A 27122-nucleotide genomic window follows, 5' to 3' on the forward strand; every position below is an offset into this window, starting at 1 on the left:
CAAACTTTTTAAAAGATCACTAGGTCACTATTTCTATGTTTTCTTTCATCTATGTACTCCATGATATTTAAATCTTTAATTATCTGAAGGCAGACTGCAGTCTCCTCCTCACTCCAGAAAAGCTGGCTCCTGCTAGTCGCCATCGTGGCTTGCTATGCTGTCCCTAACAACAACAAAACCCAGGATTCCCTGCGAATCGAGCATGCGCAGACGTGACTGAATATTCCGGAAAGCGACATTTTCCGATTAAGGTGTATACATGTCACAATATTCAGATTCAAACAGGCATATGCCAGGGGTCTTATTCGGAATATTCTCCAAATATTCTCCTATGGCCTTAATCCGGTTCTGCACGTGTTTACATGACTCTTACCCGACTAGTGAGCATATTCTGATTAATACAGGAATATGGTGTGCATGTAAACTTATTTCTCAGGGATGAGACTGATCTCTACAAAATAATGATGACTATCAATCCTACATCAATGTCTTAATGAGTAGGCAACCCATGGTTTTGGCTGTCTGTCTCATACATGATTTCCTGTCTACAATACAGAAACCAGACAGGTTTCTTTTGTTGCAACTTTTTTATTTTTGGCTCTATCTAGTCGCTACACTAACATACACGTCCTTCCTGTGTCTTTCACAGTAATACCACTTCTGACCACTTCCTGTTTACATTATACAGTAGCAGTAGAACACTTCCTGCCAATGCTGCAATTTCTCTTCAATTATTGAACAAAGGAATCAAAATAAGTTAAGAGTGGCCTTATCTACTTCATTTATGCTCATCTGCACTTCTTTAAAGATAAGACTAACAAAAACGGTGGTAAATGCCCACCTGGAATAATACTGTCTTACCTGTCCTGTCCTGTGACTGTCCTGATACTTCAGTGGAGGAAAGGAGATGAGGAGGGGAAGCCACAGGTCCTAAACTGATCACTCTTCCCTCTGCCTCGTCCCTAAACCTCAGTTTTTAATGTGAGTCAATGCCGTGTTAAGGTTTGTCCTGACTGAGCTGAGTGTTTCTCAAACCCCACCTTTAAGTGCTGTTCTTAGAACCAAGGGTTGGAGATTCCCTATCCCAGGGGGCATTGTAATAGAGTTTATTCTTCTAAATCTGTGGTCAAGAGCATCAAGATCAGCTGTTCCTTTCATCTTATTGATGGCTTTTTTTTCCACCACTTTTGTTTTGTTTTATATTCATTCTAAATACATAAAGGCTGTATACTGAATACTAAACTCTGGTACTGTGATCAACTTCAAGAAATTATCTGTTTGAAATAATATTAGTAATCGAACATCAATAAAAAGGTCACCTTTCAGCAATATCTTGGGAATATGTAATGAGGGATTAAGATTGATTGATTGATTGATTGATTGAAAACTTTATTAGAATGTTTGCAGAAGTAGGTACATGAAAGTACATATTACATACAAGGTCAAACTAAAAGGATAAAAACCCAAGAAAGCCACTGGCTTATTTCAATTGGGGTCCTAGATCTGTTTGTTTTACATTCCTCTACCTAACTCTAATCTACCTCTCTCTGTCACTAACACTTGTTAACCATTTGAGACCGGGAGATAATATTGGGTAGCCTACCTAAACTGTGTTGTGTTTGGCAGGATGTGGTGTGGAGCTGGTACAGCCGCCTCCCTGCCATCGTGGAGAACGCTGAACAGCTGGTGGACAATGCAGAGGAGTGTGCCCGTGCGTGCACTGAGGGTGAGTGAGGATGAGTGAGTGAGACTGAGGGTGAGTGAGTGAGAGTGAGAGTGAGACTGAGGGTGAGTGAGAGTGAGGGTGAGTGAGTGAGCGTGAGGGTGAGACTGAGGGTGAGACTGAGGGTGAGACTGAGGGTGAGTGTGTGAGAGTGAGACTGAGAGTGAGAGTGAGACTGAGGGTGAGTGAGAGTGAGGGTGAGTGAGTGAGAGTGAGACTGAGGGTGAGTGAGAGAGAGTGAGACTGAGGGTGAGTGAGTGAGAGTGAGACAGCTGGTGAGTGAGTGAGTGAGAGACGCCCCCTCAGACCAAGCCACGGTTTTGGGTAACTGAACACAACGTGACTCAAAAGTGACCAAATGACACTAAAAAAATCTAAAAAAATCAGGCCGTACTGCACATGAGCTTTTCGACGGAACTCGTAAAATTAACACAATCACACACTGAGCATGAGACCAGCCAGATAACAATGCAAATGTGCTTGCTAGCATGAACAGGGACTTTTTCATTGGGGAAACTTTTTATATTCTCTTTTGTTGAAGTAATAATAAATAATAATAATAATACATTTTATTTATGGGCGCCTTTCAAAGCTCTCAAGGACACCTTACAAGACAGTTTAAAACCACATATCAAAACATTAAAATCAACAAAGCAAAATGAGATAAAACAACAAACAAAATACAGGAGATCAAACCAAGTAAGCCATTGTGAAAAGTTTTAAAGTCTTAAAGTTTTAAGAAGTGTCCCCCTCTCCCCCCTCCCTCCCTCCCTCTCCCCCCTCCCTCCCTCCCTCCCTCCCTCCCTCCCTCCCTCCCTCCCTCTCTCTCTCTCTCTCTTTCTGGAAGGTTCTCTGACCAGGCTGGGGGCGTGTCTGGAGCGCTCCTGGCAGCAGAAGAAGGTGATGGCTCCCGGGTGCGAGCCGGCCGCCGTGCGGGCCATGATGGACGCCCTCCGCCCCCTGGCCCTGGGGCAGAGCCTGGCCGGCGCTGGGGGGGGGGGCTTCCTCTACCTGCTGACCCGCCAGCCCCAGCAGGGGGAGACAGTGAGGCACATCCTCAACAATACACACGTGAGTACGGAAGGAGAGAAACGGAAATGGCCACTATGTTGCATTCATATATCCTACTGAGCACTTATTCATGTCATTAAGGCAGTGGTTCTCAAAGTGTGGGGCGCGCCCCCAGAAGGGGGCGCAATAGCAATACTGGTGGGGCGCGACAGACTGGGGAGGTCAACAATTAACACTCAGGTGAACTCTTTGACTTGTTCTAATTGTAGCTTCATAATCTTCGGAATGGAGTTATTTCTGACAGAGACAGCGAAAACAAAAACGGAAAATGCGACAAACATGGGTAAAAAAAAAAAAAACGTTCGAAAGTATGACGAGGCTTGCACTGGGCTTCACCGTGAATGTGGTGGGGGGTGAGGAGAGACCATTGTGCGTGCTATGTCTCAGAACATTAGCAGCAGACAGCCTGAAGCCAAACAAGTTAAAAAGGCACCTTGAGACAACACACCCCAATGATGCAAAGAAGCCACTGGCCTTCTTTAAAAGAAAACTTACAGAGTACAGAAAGCAAGAAACTCATTATGACAAAAGCGGCATCCGTAAGTACCAAAGCGCAAATAGCATCATTCAAGGTTGCATACAGAATTGCGAAGTGCAAGAAACCGCACACCATAGCTGAGGAGCTCATACTCCCAGCTGCACTGGATATGGTGTCAACTTTGATTGATGAGACAACCGCTGCAAAATTGAAGACCATTCCCCTGTCCAACGACACCATTGCAAGACGCATAGGTGAGATGTCAGAGGACCTTGAGGAACAACTCGCAGAGAAACTACACAAACGTTTTGCATTGCAAGTTGATGAGGCTACTGACAGTAATAAGGACTGCTTGTTTATTTCTTATGTCCGCTATGTAGATTCGGAGTCAATGAATGAAGACTTGCTGTTTTGCAAGCATGTGACAGGGAGAGCGACAGCTAATGAGCTATTTGGGATTCTTGACTCTTACCTGACAGAACACGGACTGAAATGGGAGAACTGTGTGGGGTTTTGCTCAGATGGTGCGCAGACAATGGCCCGGGAAAAGGAAGGGACTGCAGGCGCTAATAAATCGCGTCGCACCAAACGCGCAATGGACACACTGTGTCATTCACAGAGAGGCGCTCGCATCCAGGCAGCTTAGCCCTGAGCTAAATGAGGTTTTGACCGAAGTGATCGGTGTTGTAAATTTCATCAAAACCCGCCCGCTGAAAGCACGTCTGTTCTCTGCACTGTGTGAGGAAATGGGAGCTGAACACTCTGCTTTGCTGTTTCACAGTGAAGCAAGGTGGCTCTCCCGAGGGAAAGTGTTGTCCCGAGTCTTTGAGCTCAGAGAGGAGATTCGGGTGTTTATGGAGGAGGTGGGAATGCACGAATCTGCAAGCAAGTTCAGTAATTTAGAATTCCTGATGAAACTGGCATCTCAGTGATGTGTTTGGAAAGCTCAACGAGCTGAATCTTCAGCTTCAAGGAAAAGACAAACACCTACCCCACCTGGCAGATACTAGGTCAGCGCATTCACCAGAAAGCTGGAGGTGTGGGGCAGGCGCCTTGATGAAGGAAATACTGATCCTTTTCAGAACCTGACCACGTTTGTAGAAAGCAGTGATTGTGATGCCACCACAGTGATCCCCTGCCTGAAGCAACACATCTCTTCCCTGGGAGCATTGTTCCAGAAATACTTCCCACACAACACTGCTGAGTATGACTGGGTGGTGGATCCATTCAATGCAGCAGGTTGGTAGGCAATTTTGATGACTAAATATAACTGTGACTATTTTGTGCTGTAGGCCTATATTTTATTAATGTTGTATGTATGTTAATAACTAACTACCTGGAATGGATTGTTGTAAAATTGAATCGTGTTGTGTTTAATATGCAATTAATTACAAATAAGGTATCTCTATCTGTAGCACCTGCTGATTTCAGCTCTGCTGAAGAGGACCAACTCATCGAGCTGACCTCTGAGTCCACCCTGAGGCTGAGGTTCAATGGTCAGACACTGAGTGAATTCTGGCTTGGTGTGGAGAAGGAGTATCCACTCATAGGGCAGAGGGCTGTACTAGGCATCCTTCTTCCCTTCGCCACATCCTATCTCTGTGAGGCTGGCTTTTCAGCTGTTGCTTCACTGAAAACAAAGTACAGATCTAGGCTCAACATTGAGCAGGACTTGAGAGTGGCAGTATCAGGCCTGCTACCCCGTTTTGAAAAGATCTGCAGTGCCAAACAGGCTCATTGCAGCCACTAATGCTGTAATGTTATGATGTTCTTGATTGTTAGTGTTCATTTTCTTGAGAATTGTAATCGAAAAATATTGTTATTGTGTTTATTTATTATATTGTGTTATTTGTATTTTTAGGTTTTTTGTTGGGAGACAGTGTTATGTGGTTCAGTTCAATAAATGTAAACTTGCCCCATGTTGTGACAGTTTTTTGGGGGTGAGGTGGGGCTCACAATTTTTTTGTCCTCCCAAGGGGGGCTTGACAGAAAAAGTTTGAGAACCACTGCATTAAGGTAATGTTGTTTGTGTCATGTATGTAGAGCTCTAGAATCTAGAACGTAGAATTTCCGATGAATGTATTTGCAGTTCATGAAATGGCTAATAAACTTTTACTTCTTTCCAAGAGGAGAGCTGATCTATCAACTTCTGGTTGGCAGTCTTTACATGAGTTTAAACAGGGTTCCCGCGCCGGTCGTAAAAAGCCTTTAAGTCTAAAATCCATCAATCCGATTTATAAGGCCTAAAAAGGGCTTAAATGCAAGGGATTTTTTTAAACCCTAAATCAAAAAAATTAGGTGATGAGATTAAAAAAAGGAGAAAAAATAAGTTTTTTTTTTTTATTTTTTATTAAAGCTTGTCCTGCAAGGAAGCTTTTGTGCACTTTGTTCTCTTCACGTTGAAGTGACTTTCTACAGTTAACTGTTAATGTTGATAAATTTACTTTTGAGTAATTATCTGACTTATTTATTTTATATTCATTATCCTTCAGACTTTTTTATCTGTATGGCAGTGAAATCCCTAACTTCATCACCTCGAGGATGACAAAAAGCTGTGATGTTGCGACAGGTCTAAAATTCTATTCAAAGAGGTCTAGAAAAAGGCCTAAAAGGGTATTAAATTTGACTTGTTGAAACTTGTAGGAACCCTGTTATGGAGCCAAAACAAACCAGTATTGCCTATTGTGTATCACAGGGCCTTGGAGACTTCACTGTCCATTCAGTTGAGCTGGACATGGAGGGGATCTCACTGCTGGAGCCTTCCTGAGACGGACGGGGCGGACAGACGAATGAACATGAACGGACCTCACCACTGCTTTACTGTCCCGTTACTTACTGTACACTGTGTCTTCCTTAAGTTGGCACATGCCTTTTGAAAGGAATTTTCACTGCCACCAACACATCTGCTCAAGTGTTGTTGTGAGACTAACTGTTATTGGAGTGTTCAGTAGTAATTATAAAGATGAAATGTGAAAGCAGTGTTAGCTCAGAGGACCTTATTAAGTAGTAACCCTCTGACTCAAAGTTACAGTACTTAACAAAGTTACCACCATTCGTAAATGCTGTTACACAACCACTCAGTCTTGAATATACTGGTCACGGTCACGGATCATATTGATGTGGTTACTGACACGTCAAATCATTATCCAGGCCTCGTAATATCTGTTGCGCATCTACTGGTAGTCCGCTTAACAAGCGGTCTGGAAGTTGACTATTAGCTTTAAGAGATTGTTACCTAACTTTTGTCATTCAACAGTGTCAAACACCTATTAAGACTTAAATGGGGCATGAAATGTCTCATCGGAGCCATTTAGTATGTGATTGAAAGTAAAGCATAACTTATGTTTAGTGTTCATGTATCAAGTATGTTTGCTAAGATGACGTTGTCTTCCCGAGATCTGAAAATATGGACAAAGATCAACCAGTGCTGTGGTTTAAAGCATCTACTGTGTCATTTACTCCTTGATCATGATTAATATGACTCTAAATAAGGACGTATTACTATACTATAGCTACTATAGTTTGTAATCATGTTGTGAAAAAGTAATACCTCTCCTTGAGCGCAACAAATGGGTCAGAGACATGGAGTGCTGTGCATAGCTGCTTTAAAGGTACAATATGATTGTTACAGTTGTGCTAACTTGCCATGGTACATCAGTAGCAAGTAAGGAATGATAAATAACATGAACTGAAGAGCGCCCAAACAAAGCCTTTATAAAACCTGGTGTTGTGACGCTTACCTATGTTACGCTTTGTTTGTTAAGGATATGCACACATTTGCCGCTATTAGAACACATAGCATGTGTTATGTTCAGTATGTGTGGCCAGTGTGAGATAAAACGTATCTTATTATCTTACTTATCTAACACTTCACCTTTAATGGTTAGTGTGCAAGCTTGTATGTTACATTTAAGTTGTTACATGGGTTTGAATTCAGCCTTGGTTGGACGAGGATCAGCTGTTACACTATTGCATGTTGACTAGTCACACAGTCTGGCTCAGAGTTGCAGGTGCAACATCACACCATGTGTGTTTGTTTTGCTTAGGGAAGGTGTGAGTGTGAGTGTGAGTGAGTGCTGTGGTGGAAAGCATCACACAGGCACCTCAGTACTGCTCTCACAGAACCAGCGCCATGGTTCAGGTGATGCACCAGTGTTGTTGTTTTACATGTATTCAAATAGACCCTCATGGGCCACAACCTACAGGCAGACAATGATTAACTGTTACACAAGTATGAGCCAGAACAGTTTTTTTAATATAATGAATTCAGCTTTACTGTGCCACCAGTGTGATTGGGGAGGTTACACAGACTAATTTCAGAGTTAATCTCTTCACTTATTTACACAATAAACAGTGAATAAAAAGACATTGTTGCCACTGTCTGCTGATTCAAAAGATGACAGGCCAATAGGGGAATGTAGTATCTTTCCTTTCTTCTCTGTTGTCATTGTGGGGGTGGGAAAAAAGAAATAAAATGGGAAATGCAAATCGGCTAATGTTAAACTCTGTTCTCATCAAATAACAAATAAAAAACACTGTGTGTGTATGGTGACTTCTTTCTTCCCCAGGTGACTGGGAGTCTGTTCCACCATTTCCAAATATTTCGCCTACTACTGAACAAAGTGTGCATAAGCCAAATAGTAGAGGCGATTCCTCCTTTTTGATGTGAAAACCAGACTGGCGAAAAGCCGACGGCTGATCTCTCTATAGGCATCCACCATACTGGTTTTACTTTCCCTACGGTTTGAGTTCAATGCAGTTGAAGTGGAGGGCGATAGGCCACTCTAGAGTGTTTAGATGCACCCTAGAGCCAAAGGTGAATGTCCTCATTTTCCAACCACCACAGACAGCTGGTCCCGGATCCGGCCCAGCCCGTCCAGCATGGTGTCCAGAGTCTCCTTGCTCAGTTCCACGGTCATCGACGAGAGGGAGTCAGTCCCTCCTGGACAGCTCGAGTCCCCCATCTGCAATATCAACCACAGAGTTGGTGACTGACTGTCTGGAACCTCATACACAACAACCTAAGCTGTAAGCTATTTGTTTTGCAAGATTAGAATGTTTCGCATGTTTCCCGAAATTCACCAGACCAGACAAATTCCCAACACCAGACATTTCCCCTAGACACTTCCTCATATATCTGAAAGAGTTTGACGTGTAATGGGGAAATGCTTATTACTACACCTTGCCTTCTGGCAGAATTGAATGGAGTTTTCATGGGTTGTGTCTGAACTGAAAAGCCAATGCAATGTAGTATAGCGGGCCTAGATACTAACTCTTGGCAGCCCACTTACAGACATACATTTACTAAAAGAGGATGCATGTGGTCTAAAGTAAAAAAACAACAACAACAGTCAAATCAATACAGGTGAGGAGGACACAGGGGGGTATTCCATCAACGTCGCTAAAGGAAAATCTAGGCTTATTTCGATCTCGCGAGACTCTTAAAAAGATCCAGGCATATCTTGATACATCTCACGAGACTGATCAAAATAAGCCTAGATTTTCCTTTAGCGACGTTGATGGAATACCCCCCAGGTGTGGTCACATTAAGCCCAGGATGTCTGCGTACCTTCATGTGTACCAGACATGTGGGCACGGCCATGCGACTGACAGAGTCTGATGCAGTCTTCATGTCCACCCTCCAGTCCATCTCTACTAGCTGGGGGAGTGAAACTGCACAAAACAGGGTCAACCAAGAGTCAGACACACCACAGATTATTAGCTGTTGTTATAAGACACACACACAAACTGTAGAGCAAAGCCATTGTGGAAAGACGACACACCTTTGTTGACATAGGAGAAGAGATTAAATATGGAAGACCTTACTTTGATTAGAGAGAGCATCGTTTCTCCACGTGGGACTGTGAAAGAGAACAAAGCTATATTTATATTTATATTTCAAACACTGGAAATTAGAAGAAACTCCAGCAAACTGGCATCCTCTCAAAACTCCAGAATGAACTAATGTACCACGATAAAAACATGTTTCTGGCAATAGACCTTCGTCAGTGTTCAGTTTTAGTGATCCATGACATCATTGTATAGCTTATCAAGAATGCCAGTTCGCTGTTATTATTCAAATATTTATGTTTTTCCTGGAGAAATCAATATAGTTAATTATATTATGAGTTCATTCCAAGCATGTGATGTTTACACACCTGTGTTCCAGCAGAATCTTGGTGATGAGGTTTTTCAGGTTGGGATGGAAGGACTCAGGGAACAGCGCCAGGATCTGCTCTGGGGCGGTCATGTTGTGAAACAGGACATGGCGGGAAAGCGTGTGCAGGGCTGTCAGGAGCTGGGAGAGAAGAGAAGGTTAGATTTCACTCAGTGAAAGAAACAGCCGGTGTAATTAGCCTAACATTTCCGTCTTCAGCCCAAGCAGTGACCTGAATCCACTAATCAAGGACTGAGAGGGTGTATCAGGTGTTTAACTGCTGGCAGGGGAATAATCATGAAACACGATTAAAGACTGGAGCTTGTGTCTGTCGCTCTCCATGACCTGGGTCAGTTTCCATTGGTTTATCTGTTTCGCTCAACTGATGAGTTCACTTTGTTTTCCACCCACCCACCTGCTGGGCTTCGATGGCAGAGACAGATAGGGTCCCGGCTGTGCTGTCAGCCAGGCGCCGCGATTCTGGTGCTCCGGTCTGGAAGCTGTCCGCACACAGCTGCCGCACCGCATCCTTGGAAGGAGCCTGCAGTTCAACAGAGAATATATAACAATAACATACGCCATTTAGCTGACACTTTTATCCAAAGCGACTTACATTGCAGTGAGTGCATACATTTCAGTATATAGGGTCCCAGCGGGAATCGAGCCCACAACCTAAGCATTGTGAGGGCCATGCTTTACTAGCTGAGCCACAGAGAAGATCAGAGAGGTGGGAGAGTGTATGTAGCACACATCTGTTTTCTTTTAGCATGCAACAACAATATTGCAATATTAAATGAATATTGATGCAAGTAGTATATCGCATGTAGACACTAGGGTTAAGTGATTTTAGAAGAGGCCATGTTGCACGAAGCGTCATCGCAGAATACATGTAGTGTGTGTGCATGTGATCTCCATCTGACAGTATAGCTGCTTCATAACATCTAGAGCAGCTCGCAAGCGTTTCTTCTAATAGCCTCATTTTCGGAACCATCTGACCCAATTTTAACATGCATTGATTTAGCTGCAGTCATCGCCCAAAACATTTTAGAAATGTTATCGTACTAATAAAAAAATTATCGCAACTGTCAACATTACCTTTAAAAGAAGTTGCAAAGAGGAGAAATGTTCTGTGGAAACCGCAGCCATGTTGGCACGTGATGCACACAAGCCTGACAGCGTGTCACGTGATTGACAGAAATGCCCCAGTCTCTTCTGGGAAATGAAGTGTTCCATAAATCTGCTCCTAATGTAAAAGCCAAGGATTCATTTCTTTTTCACTTATTGATTTCATAGGTACTCACACTGCAAGAATCTCTTGCACGATTACTGAATGCATTCGCATTTAAGGATTATGCCAATGTGGCAATGCAATAGGTTGTTTATCAGTAACACATGATAAACATCTTCCAACACAAGGCAAGATCTGTCAGATTAACCAGACATGTAGACTCTCATCCACTCATCTAATGGTGCTTTTCCACTACAGGGCCAGCCCGGGTCAGGCTAACGACTAGTCCTGGACTAAATCACACTTTCAATGTAAAATCTCCATTTAAGATGCTTTTTAGTCTAGGATGAGGTTCAAGCATTGTCTGTGAAACCGGCCCAACATGTATGTTCAAATGTATGAAACTGTAGTGGCCAGACTTGGCTTCCTCGGGTGAACTCTGATCTGAAATGACCCCTTTATTCAGATAATATCTGATCAATATCATTATGTCAGATGAGTAATCCCCTCCAGGAAGGAAGTAGAAGAGCTAGGTGGGAGAACTTTAAGGTCAACGATTTAGTGAACATAATGGACATGATCACCACTCACTCAGTCCTCTCATCTTGTAATAGTAAAACATGTCATTGAGTGCATTGATATGTAGGTGAACTGAAGCATAGTGGACCAATGTTCACTTCATTACATGAGGATGTGCTTGTTTTATAAGATGCTAATACATTTTGAACATGTCATCATTATGAAGCCGGTTGTCCAAGAAATTGTAAGGCATGCATTTGATAAGGCCCACCTTCCTCTATAAGAAAATCTCACTTTATTAGATATACTATAACTATACCCATCAAAAAGCACCATAGCAGTGGCTACACGACCAAGCAAACCCAGTCAGACGTATTCAAGTCTTTGTATCATGTTTCTCATTCAGGCAGTCATGCATGATCTATGGTCCACCTACATAGATTCCATGCATTTGATAACAACAGCAATTTCTGTGTCAAATGTAATTGGGAGATATAAATACAGAGTGTTCTGCTTGTTACTGATCTTCATTATAACACTGTGGCTCAGTGTGGACACTAATTCCTGGACGTATCACATGACCAACTAATCTGTGTTGAAATGAGCGCAGTTAGTTTGATCCAGTCTTATAGGCTCCGCAAACGATGTTAGAAGAGAGACGTGATACATAGAAGTAATATAGCCAGAAAGCACAAGCAGGTTTCACCATCAGCGAGTATGTGGTTAACTTCTCGTCGACACGACAAACAGGTAAACAATGTTATTTTTAGACAGGGCAATATTTTTGTCAGGGAGCCAAAACTCATTTTGTATTTAACCAGGTAAAAACCCACTGAGGTTAGAAACCTTAAGAAAGCAGGGAGGCACACACACACATATCCAGTATTCACTTGTTACAATTGGTCAATAATAGTAGGACAAAAATGAGAATTCGATGAAAATGAATGAACATTACAGCTATTTCACCCCATGCTCTGTCATCATAACTGTCAAAATGCATCGATCGACTCCGTCACACACTGAGGGCTAATCCGCTCATGAATATATAAATACTTAAGTAGCCACTCCGTACCAATCGGTGTCAAGGGGGAGGGGCCAGGCAGGCACATGGGGGAGGGGCCAGGCAGGCACAACGGAGTTGAATCGGTGTCAAGGGGGAGGGGCCAGGCAGGCACAAGGGGGAGGGGCCAGGCAGGCACAAGGGGGAGGGGCCAGGCAGGCACAACAGAGCTGCCTGATCACAGTCACATATCTGATGCTCCACCGGAGTCACTGTAGCCGAGACGAGACACAGAAACTCAAAGTTATGGCTGCAGATCTGATGCAGGTAAATGCATCTCATTGATATTTGACTTCTAGACGAGGAAACAATTCCGTCTGATCTCTGGGTGTATTTCTTGAATGATCTTTTTTTTTTGCGCCGAATTGAAGAGGTGAAAGACAAGTGATCAAAAGAAAAACAAAGTTATGATTGTCGCATTAAGCTGAATGTGTCTGCAGATCAGATGGTCGTGTACAGTAGCGCAGTCTGCGTTGAATGAACGTTTCAAGTCAGCTGGTAAAAGGTAAGACCCTTAACACTTAGAAAGCTGCTAAAATACAAAAAGCTTACCAAAGCAGTTTGTTTATATGTAGCCTATCCTATCCAAATGACCTAAATCAACTTGGTTAGTCTGTGTTTTAATTTAGATCTATGAGATATGCAGTGTTAATTTAGATCTATGAGATATGCAGTGTCCTCAAGTTTTATTATTATTATAAATCATTGTGCACGTTTCAGTTCTGCCCCAGGTGGAGAATAAACTCAATACCTTGACTAACATCTGCCACCTGCTTCCTCACCCCCCTACCCCCTTAGGAGTTAAGTACTTAAATCAAATATGTGATGTGGTTGACTGTAGAATTATACATGTACAGTATTATCACCAGATGATGTAGCCTATAGAAGCTCATATTTAGCCAGAGACATAATATTGTAGAGTAAAGAGACTGTAAACATAATTATTTTAATGTCAAGTACCTCTCAGAACACATGGTACACATGTCAATAATTAAAATGGGATAGAGGTCTGGAGAAATGGCATTCATATACACCCAGTCAATTTTTGACCCTGGAAAAACCACAGCCATGCTTTAATGACCATGCTCGTATCCGTACAGCAATTGCATTAACCCCACTGAGTAGTTTCCCATGACGGTGGTTCTCTTTTATAGAATTAGTACTGTGTGCACTACCAACACACAACATAACACTACCGACACACAACATAACACTACCAACACACAACATAACACTACCAACACACAACATAACACTACCAACACACAACATAACACTACCAACACACAACATAACACTACCAACACACAACATAACACTACCAACACACAACATAACACTACCAACACACAACATAACACTACCGACACACAACATAACACTACCAACACACAACATAACACTACACACAACATAACACTACCGACACACAACATAACAAGGAGGTCCTTGAATGAGCTTTGAAGAAAGCCTATAAATCACTTTCACTAAGTCCGAGGATTCTGGGTCCTGAGATTACTATTGTAGTTTGTCAGTGAAATATTCATAGTCAAGCCTGATATTGTTTGGCTTTCTTGGGTTGGTTATTGTTTGGTTTTCTTGGGTTGGTTATTGTTGTATTGTATTCTGAGAGGCATCATTCAAAGTTGCTTATTGCTTAATAGACTTTCTCATACCAACAAGACCGCCAGAGAACATGGCCTGTGTGATCATTAACCCTGCCTGTGACCTGTACATTTACACTAAGCTCCCCGAGCTCATGCCTGAGCTTTAACTCTCTAACTTAGCAGCTTTTTGGTGTGTGGGAGACCCGGGTTCGATGGCAGTCAGGTTGCACTGGCACAACATTAACCTGCGCGATATCACGATCATCTATTATCATACATGTTGAAGAACTCGAACCTTATGACCATATCTTGATCTTGTGATGACCTTGTGACCACTGACCACCGGTATGTCAAAGCACTTGAGAGTCCAGGGCCTGTCGGATCTGCGGCCAATCGGCCAGGAAGTCAAGTGTGTGGAGGCTACACACACACACACACACACACACACACACACACACACACACGTAGTAAGCAGAGCGAATGCGGGATTGTGCCCTCGGGCAATGCGAGACCGGTGACACAGGGGAGGAGGACCCTGCTCTAGGGATGCCCAGGTGGCCGATCAGTGCCTGCTGTGTCCCAGCCCGCGCCCCCGCAAACCCTCGCTCCCGTTCGGTCTTGGATCGTGGCACACGGAGGCACCCGGGGAGGGTGGCGACACAAACATGCTATTGTTTATTTTCATCGAGGCTGCCAAACAGAGAGGGGATCACTAAATACTTATTTAGTGTCGCCAGGCAACCCTCAACGGAGCGCATTAGAAGGAACAGCATTCAAGGGGACCAGAGTGAGCAGAGCGAAGAAAGAGGGAGTCGGGTTAATGTTTTATTCCCCCTGATCTTACAGTGTTCTTTCTGATTCTGCATCCGCTCAGTCACAGTCGTCTCTGGAGGACGTGCACACTTGTATGCAGACTGAATTGGTGATAACGTGTCTAGTCTCACTTGTTACTACAGGGTTCTGGAGATGATGCCGTGTCCAGAGATATGAACGGTTTTCCCAGCTGGTCCACATGTCTTGAATGTCAGGTGGTGTCCCACTCCTGAGGAGGCGTGCTGATTGGTTAGAGACGCCGTGTGACACCCAGATGTGTGTGGGTGGTGGTGGTGGTGATGATGGTACAGTTGGCTGAGTGGGGGTGATTGAATCAGAGGTCTGGAGAGCAGAGGTGTGTGTGTGTGTGTGTGTGTGTGTGTGTGTGTGTGTGTGTGGGTGGGTGTTTGTGTGTCTGTGTGTGTGTGTGTGTGTGTCTGTCTGTCTCTGTGTGTGTGTGTGTGTGTGTGTGTGTGTGTGTCTGTCTGTGTGTCTGTCTGTGTGTCTGTCTGTGTGTGTGTGTGTTTGTATGTGTATGTGTGTGTGTCTGTGTGTGTGTGTGTGTGTGTGCGTGTGTGCGAGTGTGTAAACACATGCTCCCTTTCCCACGCACACGTGCATTCCCGAAACAAGCTGGAGTACACACACACACACACACACACACACAAACACACACACACACACACACGTAGGCCGCATTCAGAGTTCACAACATGTGGTGGCATTTTCCACACTTTAGCCCTTCATGTGGCTTCTCTCTTCTCTCTGTCAGTTTAGGAGTTGAGTCATAGCAGTCACCTTGTCACTCCTCTGCGCATTCGGGTTCACACCACAGTGTTATTTCGAGGGCCTCGCTTTCTCTCCAGTTCTCCTTACTGTATGACTGTGCAGAACACTGAATAACATTAGAACCCGGCAGTTCACAGACACTTAGGATAGCCTAGCGTAGCCTCGCATCTCATGGGTGAAGCCAGGCTGCGGTCGGGTCGGGTCCTGTCATTAAAGGCAACAGTTTGCTCTGTAAAGAACGCTGAGGTTCGGTTAGCTCTGTGCGGCAGGAAACTCGTGGGCCAGAGAAAGTTGACAGAACTATACAGCCGGGGTTGGCCTCTGTGCTTTTGTAATGACACACGCGCTGTTGTATCATGCCAGCTGTAGGCACCCCCCCCCCTCTTCCGCCACAATTTGGCTTAAGTCAACATGTTGGCTCTTACACTTGTTCAGTTCAGTTCCGTTCAGATCAGTTAACCCACACATACACAACCGTCTGAGTACGGTTGCCTACATATTTTTGGTTTCACTCAGTGTCGTTGGATGAAACTCGGTGTCACACCATGTCTGTCTCCAATGGTCCCTCGCTTCCTGTGTGAGCAGGGCCGTATTCTCCTCAGAGTGAAACGTTTTGAAGCCATTGAAATGTAGAAACCCACTGTATCGACAAAGGCTTCACTGACTTAACTCTAGAGAAATGTACTTCCTGTAAGTGGCTTTGGATAAAGGCGTCTGTTAAATGTAAAAAGAATGTAATGTCGAAAGGAAGCTGGACGACAGCGGCCATGTTGGTGACGACCCTTTGGTGTTTATTTAACAAATAGAGATCAAATGCTGTTTATTAGACAGGTTGTCTGTGATAGGGCGAGAAAAAACTCGTTCGTATCACTGAAGTGTGGAGAAACAGTTTGGGACTACTACTACTGTCTATGGTTATCGGTCAGAAACAAAATCCTGAGGTGGAACTGGCACCTTCCCTGTCTCTTACAAAACCAAATGTAAATCAAGAGAGCAGTGTATATCCTCGATATAGAACATCTCTGGTATACTGTTGTAGCCACCGATTCCACCATGCAAATGAAAACAGTTCTAGTCCGGGCTGGATAAGAACGCACGCCACACTGTCCTTGTAAGTTGTAAAAAAAATAATAATAATAATATTGTCCATAATCAAATGTAAGCGAGAAAAAACTCTTTCATATCACTGAAGTGTGGAGAAACATTTTGTGACTACTACTACTGCATGGTTATTGGCAGTACTCAAGTTGTAAAATAATATCAGGGGGGATGGTGGATTTTATATATGGGGACATTTTTAGCATCCCCACAGTGTCAGTGACTTGGTAAAAATATCATCGCATGTGTGCGTGCCCCCTCGCCCACAGTATTTTACTCAATATGCGCAAAACAAAATGATGAAATAGCAGTAATATGACGTTCATTGATAAAATGACAAGGGATGGAAAGGGGGGATGACAGTTTTAGAAGGGGGATGATTTTGACCGTTTTTATTTCAGGGGGGGATGCCATTCCACCTCATCCCCACCTCAACTCGACAGCATGGTTATTGGTCAGAAACAAAATCCCTAGTTGTGTATCTCCTCAATATACAACATCTCTGGTATACTGTAGATCTGCTTTTTTAAATCCCAGCCCATAGGGCCTCCACCGGTCGGGACATTGTTGTTGTAGAAGTCTAGCACCAGCAGGAGCAGGGCCGGTCCTAGGCATTTAGGTGCCCTAGGCATTTAGGTGCCCTAGGCATTTAGGTGTCCTAGGCATTTAGGTGCCCTAGGCATTTAGGTGTCCTAGGCATTTAGGTGCCCTAGGCGAGAGTATGATTTGATGCCCCCCCCCAAAAAAACATGTTTTAGGGGAGCCACCATCCTCATCCTCATCCTCATCCTCATCCACCATCCTCACCAGCCTCATCACCACCCACACATTCAACAGTAAAAATATGACAATGGTTTCAAGACAAAAATAGACAGTAGGCTGAGACATATTTTCATAGAGACATGAAAGTCATAGAGACAAAACTATTGAAATGTTTGGGGCATTTGGGGCATTTGGCGCCCCCCAGGCATTTGGCGCCCTAGGCGACCGCCATGTTTAAATGTCATGCGTGTATAGCCCACAAAGACATGAGACGGCTGCGGAATTTCTCGTGGAGATGTTTTGAAGGAGTCAGACTGAGACAGTGGCTTCCAGAAGCTTCCGTCCACTTCTACTAGAACAGATGAATGTTTTTCACTCTGTGCAGACTAGTGCTCTGAAATTCGACAGATTATCCCGTCGCTTCAAGTAAAAGCCCCCTCTCTCTCCGCTCTGACTCCAGGCCCGGTGCATGATGGGATCTTTTCGGCGGCCCCGCCCTCGCTTCATGAGCTCGCCCGTGCTGACGGACCTCGCCCGCTTCCATGCCAGCTCCACTGGCCTGCAACTGACCAACGCCAGTGTCTGGAACAGGTGGGTTGGTCCCCTCGTCTCTGTCAACCACTCCCTAGACCACTGTGTGTGTGTGCATGTGTGTGTGTGCGTGTGTGTGTGTGTGTGTGTGTGTGTGTGTGTGTGAGAGACAGAGAGAGATCGGGCCAAGTAAGTGCTGAGGATGGGTCACTTGTTCCATATCATTCATTTTTTCCAGGGAATAACACAAGGGAGTGGTAACAAACAATTAAACGCAGAAGTACAATGACAAACATTCCCACAAACCTTCCATCCCTCACCCCCTCCCCCCTCCCCCCTCCCCACCCAACCTCCCCTCGCCCCAGCAGAATTAGCCTGATGCTAATGTTAGCTGCCCAGTGTTCCATCCTGGCTATGTCTAGGAAGTGTAACATCCACCTCTGTGTAGTCAGAGAATGAGGAGACCTCCACCTGCAAGCTAGAAACCTTCTGGCTGCTGTAACGCTGGCCAGCAAGAGGAATTTTTGTTTAGTATTTAAATCTAAGATTGAACTATCGATGAGTAATAAAACTGCTGGTGAGTGTGGAATCTGTTTGGACAGAACGAGGGACAGTATATCCCAGACGGATGTGTTTTGTGGGTTCTGCGGGTGTGAGCAGGAAAGCTCCTCTGTCCTTCCCCTCTGAACACCTCATCACATCTGTCAGCGTTGCCTACTTGTGTGTGGCGTGCTAGACAGCTTTCCTATTGATCCTGCCCAAAGTGTCAACTCATTTACTTCAGCCATTACATTTAAAAACATTGGATTTGTTTAAAGGGACGTACCAGTAGTTGATTATTTAACATTTATAACATATAGCCTATCACTTTTTTTGTTACATATGTTGCTTCCGTTGATTATGAGTAGTCATATTTTCTGGAAATATGTCCGGAACACATTGCAGACACTCCAAGCCAACTAATATTATGTCAGAATCCCTCTGAAGACACTATCTGCGTTACATGGTTTGAAAAGGCACTTTACTAAAACTGTAATCGACGTTAGCATTTTGTTACCATGACACAACATAATGCAGACAATGTCTTCAGAAAGAGATTCTGTCATAACCTGAGTTGGATTGGAATGGACCATCCTATGAAGCATGGACTAGGATAGAAGGAGTTCCCACTTTCCGCAATATTTAATATTTAATCAATCCGATTCTTCCAAATCCATGAGCTGTGAGGGAATGCGAGGCACACCTTTGGGGACGAAAAAAAGAAGACCATTGTCCTGGCCCGGACTCACACAACACACTACACACACTGTGCGAGCAGAGCCGGCAGTTCTTGAACCCGACTCACAGGTTCAAAACAGCTATTTATTTCCGTATGCAAAAGTGTCAGACTGTCTGCGCCCCCCCCCCCCCCCCTCCTATCTCAGGAAGTGAAGCAGCCTTTGGCAGGATGTTTTCTGGGATGCGGATGTGGCAGCGTGCTTGGAGGTCACTTCCGTTAAACTGCTGACGGAGGTGGCACTGGAATGTTTCTTGTGCGGCTCTTTTGTCCCCTGAAAGCAGGGGGTCTTTCCATCATTGTGGAGATGAGAAGAATACTTTCATGATGCGTTATTCCGCCTCCCTTGCCTCGTGGGGGGACCCCTGGTCCTGAACATAATGGTGACTGGGCAGAAAGATGTTTCCTCCACACGCTTCTGTTGTGCAACAGCAGTGTTTTGTCAGTGCGTCGTCATCACAATCGTTTTATGACTAAATAAATGATGTAATGTGTTGTATTAGCATTGTTTTGATCGTAGATTGCCTTCAACTGAAAACAAATTATCTTCCGTCCCAAGGAACAGAAAGAGGGGAGGAAGCCAGGACACACTATTCTGGTCAGTTTCCCCAAAGCCCTCATTATAGCACTAAAGTCATCTTCAAGTATAATGGATTCAAAGATGGACCTTATGTGCTCCATTTTTTACATTGACATTTTGGGCATTAAGCATTGACGCCTTTATCCAAAGCGACTTTGGATATTTGTCATCTATCCATCAGTCATCATAAGAAAAATAAATCTATGCTAGTACTAGGCAGTCACAATGCTAGAAGAAGGAAAAAAAACATATTTTCTTAATTGTATTTACAGTAGAGAAACTGTACAGGGGGTTACTGGGGATGAACTCTTTAGGAGGGGCAGTTCAGATGTAGCCTGAAGAGATGGGTCTTCAATATACGCTGTTCCACTGGGGGTTGTATGCCTAAAATCCCCAAATATCCTTCATATGGATATAATATCCTCTGTTGACCTCTGACCTAACCCTTGCCTGTGTTTGCGTCCCTCAGTGTCCAAACGGCTGTGATCAAAGTTTTCCAGGGAGGAGGGCTGGGGGCTACCGAGCTTTACACCCTCAACGAGAGCATCAGGTAAAACACTGGCACTGCAATATATGGGATTTCCTTTAAACAGGGAAACAAGATAAATGCTACAGTTGTAGCCGAACAGTTGACGTAGGCTGCAGCTGTCTAACTAATGGCTGCATTCCAATAAGTTTCCTCTGTCCTGTGTGGTCACCTTGGTCGCCTTGTGTGAGCTCTGGTCCTCAAGATGAGTTGTCGTGTTGTGTTTGGAGCTTGCCTTTTCTGGATTTCAGTGACACCAATTCGTCCATTTAGTGGCAGGTAGACACGATAACCACCAGTTCTGTGACACTGAAGTTGTGCACCTCAAACTGCATCATAACAGCATCATAATATTCCCACAAACACAACATAACACATGTTATAAGGTGTCATCATGACGTTTCACCATTTTGTACCTGTCATAAAAGATGCGTCACAACAGATGTCCTAAGGCTTTGGCTACAGCTAGCAATTTCAGCCTCGACGAGAAACGGTACTGTTACAGTATGTCATGTTATGACAATAACAATCATATGACAATCCTAACTGTTTCTAAAATGTCTTGTTGTTTGTGACTTGACATTAAGTCACATGAATTGTCATGACCTCTTATGAAATGCGTTATGTCATGGTCATGACAACATTTATGACTGTTATTATAAGATCGAAAAATCACATTGAAATAATATTACCGAAATTTGGTGGCAAACATTCACTTCTTTTACAGGTTAAAGTTCTTGTCTTGTTTTATTTGGTACCCTTGATTCTAGAAGACTTAGGTCATGTTCTCACATGAAAGTCCGAATCAGGACCCGGAGCAAGTGGATGAGATTGCAACATTGTTGCATAAATTATTTCTCAGATTTGCGTTCTCGCAGCTCTTTATGTAAACGAAGTAACATACGCAATCGAAGCAACAGACGTGGTAGTCGATTGGTCAGAAGAATTGCCCGCTCTTATTCAGATCAACACGCATGCGCTGTTGTTTTCCTATGGACAGCCTCGAAGCGTCGTTTCCAATCGGAGCGAAACCACCCTTTTCAAGCGGAGCATCCGTCGGATGTTTGCTCCGGGAGCGACTTCAAATTCGCGTTCTCACAGCTCCAAACGACGCAGAGCAAAGCGAATTTTATCCTAAACTCCGATTCCAAGTGAAGCAAATGTTCTAGTGAGAACACACCCTAAATGTTTTTGGTGGAGACGCACCCAGCTCTTTTACCATTGCATCTGCCAACATGATGGAAAAGGAACCATCCTTTTTTTGTATATTGGGACAAAGCCACTGAGTTTCCTGTTGTTCTGTGTCCTTGCAGGTGGCTCCTAAAGACAGAGTTGGGCTCCTTCATTACTGAGTATTTCCAGGTAGGTTTCGTGCACTTAATCCTTTGGCATGCACTAAACATTTCAACACCCCAATCAGGGCTCGAACTTTGAAGGCAGACCATGTAATATGCTTTGTGTAAGTGGGAGTGTACAGTAGTTGAATTAATTCCAGCGAAAGTGTGATGTATTAGTTTTTGGTCTTTCGATACGCTGTTTGTAGAATGCCACCTTGCTTATTTGCCCTGAAGTAGCAGTCAAGCAAAAACCCAATGTGTTTTTTCCACCAAGCCTCAATCAGAAGTGGGAGTGTGAATGTTGCTCAGGGGTAGATGGTGGTATTTGAGGAGTAGAGGAAGCAAGTGTGCAAAAAGACAAGTGACAGTCATACCACAGTAGCTCTAACAGGACATGCAGGTTTGTCAAAGTCATTTAGTGGTGGTCTAGTGGATAGTGAGTTGGACTTGTGATCGAAAGGTTGTGAGTTCAAATCCCGCCTGAAGCCACACCACTACTAGTGTGCCCTTGAGTAAGGCACTTAGCCCTCAGTTACTCCAGGGGGAATGTCCCTGTAATTCGTAATTGTAAGTCGCTTTGGATAAAGGCGTCTGCTAAATGGCAAAATTAAAATTAAATTAAATTTAGAATATTTGGTATCATGTACAAAATGCAATCTGCATTCTTGTTTTCGTTAAAGAAAAGGAAAAAAGTAATACATATATTCTGTATATTCCGTCAGCAGCAGAAAATTGGGAAAGACATATGTTCATTCTGAATATGTTTTATCTTTTTTCAACCTCTTTTTGCCATGCTAAGAGTTGCAGCTGAAATCACTTGCCTTGCTTTGATCAATCATCCATTTCAATTGGAACCAATTCTTGTTCTGTGCTTTTGAAGTCAGACATTTAGATTCAAACTCATTCTCGTACTTTGCAGAATCAGCTCTTGACCAAAGGCCTGTTGCACCTGCTGGAGAAGATTCGCCTCTATGACGGTAAGCCCTGTCAGCTCTGGTGATACAGTATCTGCTGCTTCACTGAAATGCCTGCAGAGCATAACAGTATGACTCATTCTCATCTACCACAAGGCCAGATATGGGTAATGGGAATTCCCCCTAAATTTCAATAGTTCATATCCTTATTTCTCATTCTACCTCAGGCATCAGGAAGCTACATAGACGTGTTTGATTTAGATGCGTCCTCTGGCAGGTTTGTGACTTCTTGTTTACTGTGGTGGTTTCTCTATCAACCGTCTAGGTGACAGTCAACTCCTCATCCTGTCAGAGATGTGGGTCAGGTTCTTCACTGAGATCCTGCCAACCATCCAGGCTATCTTCTACCCTGTTCAGGTGAGGCTGAGAATTACCCTGCTGGCATTACAGTGCCGCATCTCTTGCCACACCAATGTCCAAACAATTCCAAACAAGTCCAAACAATGCAGGATGAAAAAGACAGAAAAAAAAGAAGATTCCTCTGTATGGGAGAGATATCTCAGAGACAATGGTTCCCTTCAAAGTGAAGAATCTGTCTCTGTGTCTGTGAAAGAGTGTCTGTGTGTCTCTCTCTCTCCCTCTCCCTCTCTCCCTCTCTCTCTCTCTCTCTCTCTCTCTCTCTCTCTCTCTCTCTCTCTCTCTCTCTCCCTCTCTCTCTCTCTCTCTCTCTCTCTCTCTCTCTCTCTCTCTCTCTCTCTCTCTCTCTAGTCAGGACTACAATTAGAAACTGAAAGTATATGCAACTGAGTGCAGTTAGTCTTTGTGTATAATAAAACAGTGGTTTAACATGTGGCCAAATGTGAAGTGCCAATTGTTGATAACAAGTAAAGAATAATACAAATCTGAAGCAGTAATGTATTGGAAAAATTATTATATGCAAGAAGGTCTATACACCAGTCATTTGCTAAAAAGAATAATACAATTAAAGTACACACAAAATCACTTCCCATAACTTGTAAGTATATAAGGTGATGAGAATGATGAGTGTACAACTACAATGAGGAGACTTTCAATGGACCATTTGCACCTGAGGACAGGTGTGTGTTAATCGCACCTCAGGACGTGACTTGAAGATATTGGCTATCAAAAAAAGATGTTGTAGTCATTACAATGATTCCAGATAGTTTTCTGTGTGATTTTGACATTGGAACAATGCTATCATGTTAAAAACAGACATTTAGGAAAAGTCAGGGAAGGAGGGGGACATGGGATTCACAACGGTGTTCTTCTATTATCAAGTGTCACATTGTGCTGTGGACCTTTTGTCTATTTACATTCAACAATACAAAGCCTATTACTGTATGTCTGCAAACGCTGCAGTATTAAGTGTGTGTGTGTCTGTGTGTGTGTGTGTGTCTGTGCGTGTGTGTGTGTGTGTGTCTGTGTGTGTGTGTGTGTGTCTCTCTGTGTGTGTGTGTGTGTGTGTCTGTGTGTCTGTGTGTCTGTGTGTGCGTGTGTGTGTGTGTCTCTGTGTGTGTGTGTTTGTGTGTGTGTGTGTGTGTGTGTGTGTGTGTGTGTGCGTGTGTGTGTGTGTGTGTCTGTGTGTGCGTGTGTGTGTGTGTCTGTGCCACACACAGGGTCAGGAGCTCACGGTGAGGCAGATGTCCCTTCTGGGATTTCGAGACCTCGTCCTGTTAAAGCTCCCCCTGGAGGACACCCTGCCCGCTGCACCCCTGCCCCTGCCCCCCCCCATCACACAGATGCTCCTCGTCCTTCAAGTAAGGCCCTCCTCTCTCCTAGTCTCTCCACACTTACAGTCGGAGGTGTTTTTAATGTCTCGTCTTAAGAAATTCATGGCAGGCATTCAATCCTTTTCAGACAGCGACTTCCGACATTGCAGTTTCAGAAGGGCGTTTTGATTTGCACTGCAGCACGTGTCCTTGAGCAAGGCGACTATAGATTATTTTATAGGTCAGTGCCTATTGAGGCCGGCAAAACGACCGAAAAAATTAATAGACCAGACCTGGACACGGTGTGCATGACGTCAGAGGAGAAATGTGCTTGCCTCGTGTTTATTTTCTGTTGTGTAATCATTATAAAAATCTGACTGTGTGCAAAGGCCTTCTGGCTACACGGCATGCTGCGGTTAAAAGCCGACATCAGTTTCACAAATCAGTCTAGTACTAGCTAGACTAGTATACTTCACTATATATATGACATATTTCTCATATATGTATCATATGTATCACAGCCTGTAAAATTGCGCATTGTATATCATCTCAATGTATATATACCCACTGCACATCCAGTCACCATTGTATGACATTGCACATCACGCTACCATTTGCACTTTACTGTATAGATGCTGTAAATACTGCTACTTATCACTGCAATATAATTGCTATTTGTTGCACTTCTGGTTAGACGCACAATAATTGTGTTGCATTTTCTTGTACTATGTAATGACAATAAAGTGAATCTAATCTAATCTAATCTAATTCTGTTCTCAGTGGAATTGCGTAAGAATTGCATTACCTCAAGGTGTTAATCTTAATATCTAAAAAGGTCAGGCTTGGGCTACGACTCAAATTGATTACGCCAATTTGTCCAATTCCTGTGTAATTCCTGTTCATGCCTACTCTCTGTCTCTGCCTGTCTGTGTCCTCAGGGTACCCATGAGCCCAACATATCCAGTCCAGGGTACTATAAGCTCGAGAGGCTGGTGGAGATCGTCATCTCACCGTACCTGGCCAACGTCCTTCACGTTAGCAACAGCAACTGCTTCCTAGGTGAGTTATTCTCTTCATGAATCAAACGGTTTTGAGTTTTGGTTTGTTTCCTGCTGAACTGAAAAAGGTATGCATGTAAGCGTCAGCAAAATGGCCTATTATATAAGCAGTACTTAGAAAAACATGTTCAATGGAGTCTCCGTTGAATGTGCTTGTTAGTCTAGTAGCAGGCTTAAATCTGTATCTGGAAAAATCACACTTAAATGTTTTAATGAAGGGTGGCAACATGTATGATGAATTGATCATAATTCAATGATGAGATACCATTTTGTTCAACTGTGAACAGAACACCGACAGTAGCGTGAGTTATTGTTATTCAGGGTCTAGAACCCTATTGTTATTGACAGTGGTGGAACAAGTTGAATAAGTTGTCATGAATGACCTTAGGGTTAGGGTTAGCTTTCGTTAATGACATTTCGGATCATCATGAGCACACAAAAGAAAAGAAATGCACAGCGATCTGAGCAGATTGGTAATAAGAGGAGAATGTGTGATCCCCTGCTGGCCCCCAGACCCCATGAGGGGTAAGACTAAAGCCCTAACTAGGCTCCCTGGTTCACGGAACGACAAATCCACCGCATCAAACACGACAACACCAAAGCCTACTGTACAAACTTTAACAGCTTTATTCATGGTTCTCGTTATATTTTATGATTGAGCATTGCAGCTATTTGAGCATGCAAATGAAAATGCATTTTAACGAGCGCTATGCAGATTCTAGATACTGTATCTATGACCTGTTGTGCTCAAGGAATAAAGAGATAATTAAAAAAGTAATTTTTAGCATTATTGCTTTGGTTATGATGGAGTATTTAAAGGTGATTCTTTTCAGTGTGGCAGTCCCACTCTCATAGTTTTCAGTTTGTTATTGGACAGAGACAGAGACAGAGACAGAGACAGAGACAGAGACAGAGACAGAGACAGAGAGACAGAGAGACAGAGAGACAGAGAGACAGAGACAGAGACAGAGAGAGAGAGAGAGACAGAGACAGAGACAGAGACAGAGAGAGATACAGAGACAGAGACAGAGACAGAGAGAGACAGAGAGACAGAGACAGAGACAGAGACAGAGACAGAGACAGAGACAGAGACAGAGAGACAGAGACAGAGACAGAGACAGAGACAGAGACAGAGACAGAGACAGAGACAGAGACAGAGACAGAGACAGAGACAGAGACAGAGACAGAGACAGAGACAGAGACAGGAAGGAAAGAGGAGAGGCTATGCCAGCAGGGCATGGGCCGGATTTGAACCACTGTCACCACCGCCGCAGTGCTAGGCCACTGGACCACCCCAGCCCACTATGACGGAGTATTTAGGTATATAGGAGTCATAACCTTAATCATAATCAGTGTATTGAATCTTTCTTTTAAATGACAGCCCATTCCAGGTTGATGGGAGGTAACCACCTGCGTCAACCAGAGATCACCGTCACCCACCACGCCTCCGACTCCTCCTCGCTGGCGCCCCTAGTGGAGCAGGAAGGCGAGGCCTACCTCGAGAAGGCGGGCGGCGTGCGGCGCCACACGGTGGCCAACGCCCACTCGGACATCCGGCTGCTCTCCGTGTGCGGCAGGATGCACCATGGGATGGAGGAGGACAGCGGGGGTGGGGGCGGCTGCGGCGGGGACCCCAGGCCTTTCTACAGCCAACCAGACATTCTGGAGTCCCCGCTGAGCATGGTAGGGGTCCTCAGGCAGCAGAGCTCAGGTGAGATAAGCTGCCCTCCACCCAGCTAGCTTAGACTCTGCTGGAGACACCTTATTGGTACCGAGAGGCTCTTAAGGGGGGGGGGGGCGAAGACTATCTCTGAATGACGGGGCAGGAGGAGGAGAAGCGGAGAGGGCCTCGGCAGCCGCGGCCT

The 27122-nt window shown here is 44.1% G+C and overlaps 3 protein-coding genes across 3 annotated transcripts in view; 2 read left to right on the plus strand and 1 right to left on the minus strand.

The window, feature by feature from the left end:
- The window catches only part of LOC308169816 (L-fucose kinase-like), a gene marked incomplete at both ends in the record, with an annotated part of 31142 nt that extends 25103 nt beyond the window's left edge, over positions 1 to 6039 (plus strand). The window contains 3 exons of the mRNA XM_080544559.1: positions 1627 to 1726; positions 2571 to 2794; positions 5968 to 6039. Of these exons, the coding sequence (XP_080400685.1) occupies positions 1627 to 1726; positions 2571 to 2794; positions 5968 to 6039 (396 nt within the window). The remainder of the gene's footprint in view (positions 1 to 1626; positions 1727 to 2570; positions 2795 to 5967) is intronic.
- A 2059-nt stretch (positions 6040 to 8098) lies between these two features.
- Positions 8099 to 10578, minus strand: LOC308170228 (COMM domain-containing protein 9-like; the record flags this gene model as incomplete). The annotated part of the gene is made up of 6 exons (XM_080544996.1): positions 10525 to 10578; positions 9845 to 9970; positions 9431 to 9570; positions 9099 to 9133; positions 8842 to 8945; positions 8099 to 8236 (listed from the first exon to the last, which is right to left on the minus strand). Exons 1-6 carry the CDS (start codon positions 10573 to 10575, stop codon positions 8099 to 8101), a joined length of 594 nt encoding a protein of 197 aa, XP_080401122.1. The 5' UTR covers positions 10576 to 10578.
- A 7196-nt stretch (positions 10579 to 17774) lies between these two features.
- LOC308170279 (proline-rich protein 5-like) lies at positions 17775 to 26997 on the plus strand (the record flags this gene model as incomplete). Its single annotated transcript, XM_080545047.1, has 8 exons — positions 17775 to 17896; positions 20162 to 20242; positions 21532 to 21580; positions 22475 to 22532; positions 22795 to 22886; positions 24107 to 24247; positions 25138 to 25258; positions 26639 to 26997. 8 exons carry the CDS (start codon positions 17775 to 17777, stop codon positions 26995 to 26997), a joined length of 1023 nt encoding a protein of 340 aa, XP_080401173.1.
- Positions 26998 to 27122: the final 125 nt, after the last annotated feature.

This window comes from Nansenia antarctica, assembly GCF_963989245.1.
Source record: "Nansenia antarctica genome assembly, chromosome: 14".
NCBI lineage: Eukaryota > Metazoa > Chordata > Actinopteri > Argentiniformes > Microstomatidae > Nansenia > Nansenia antarctica.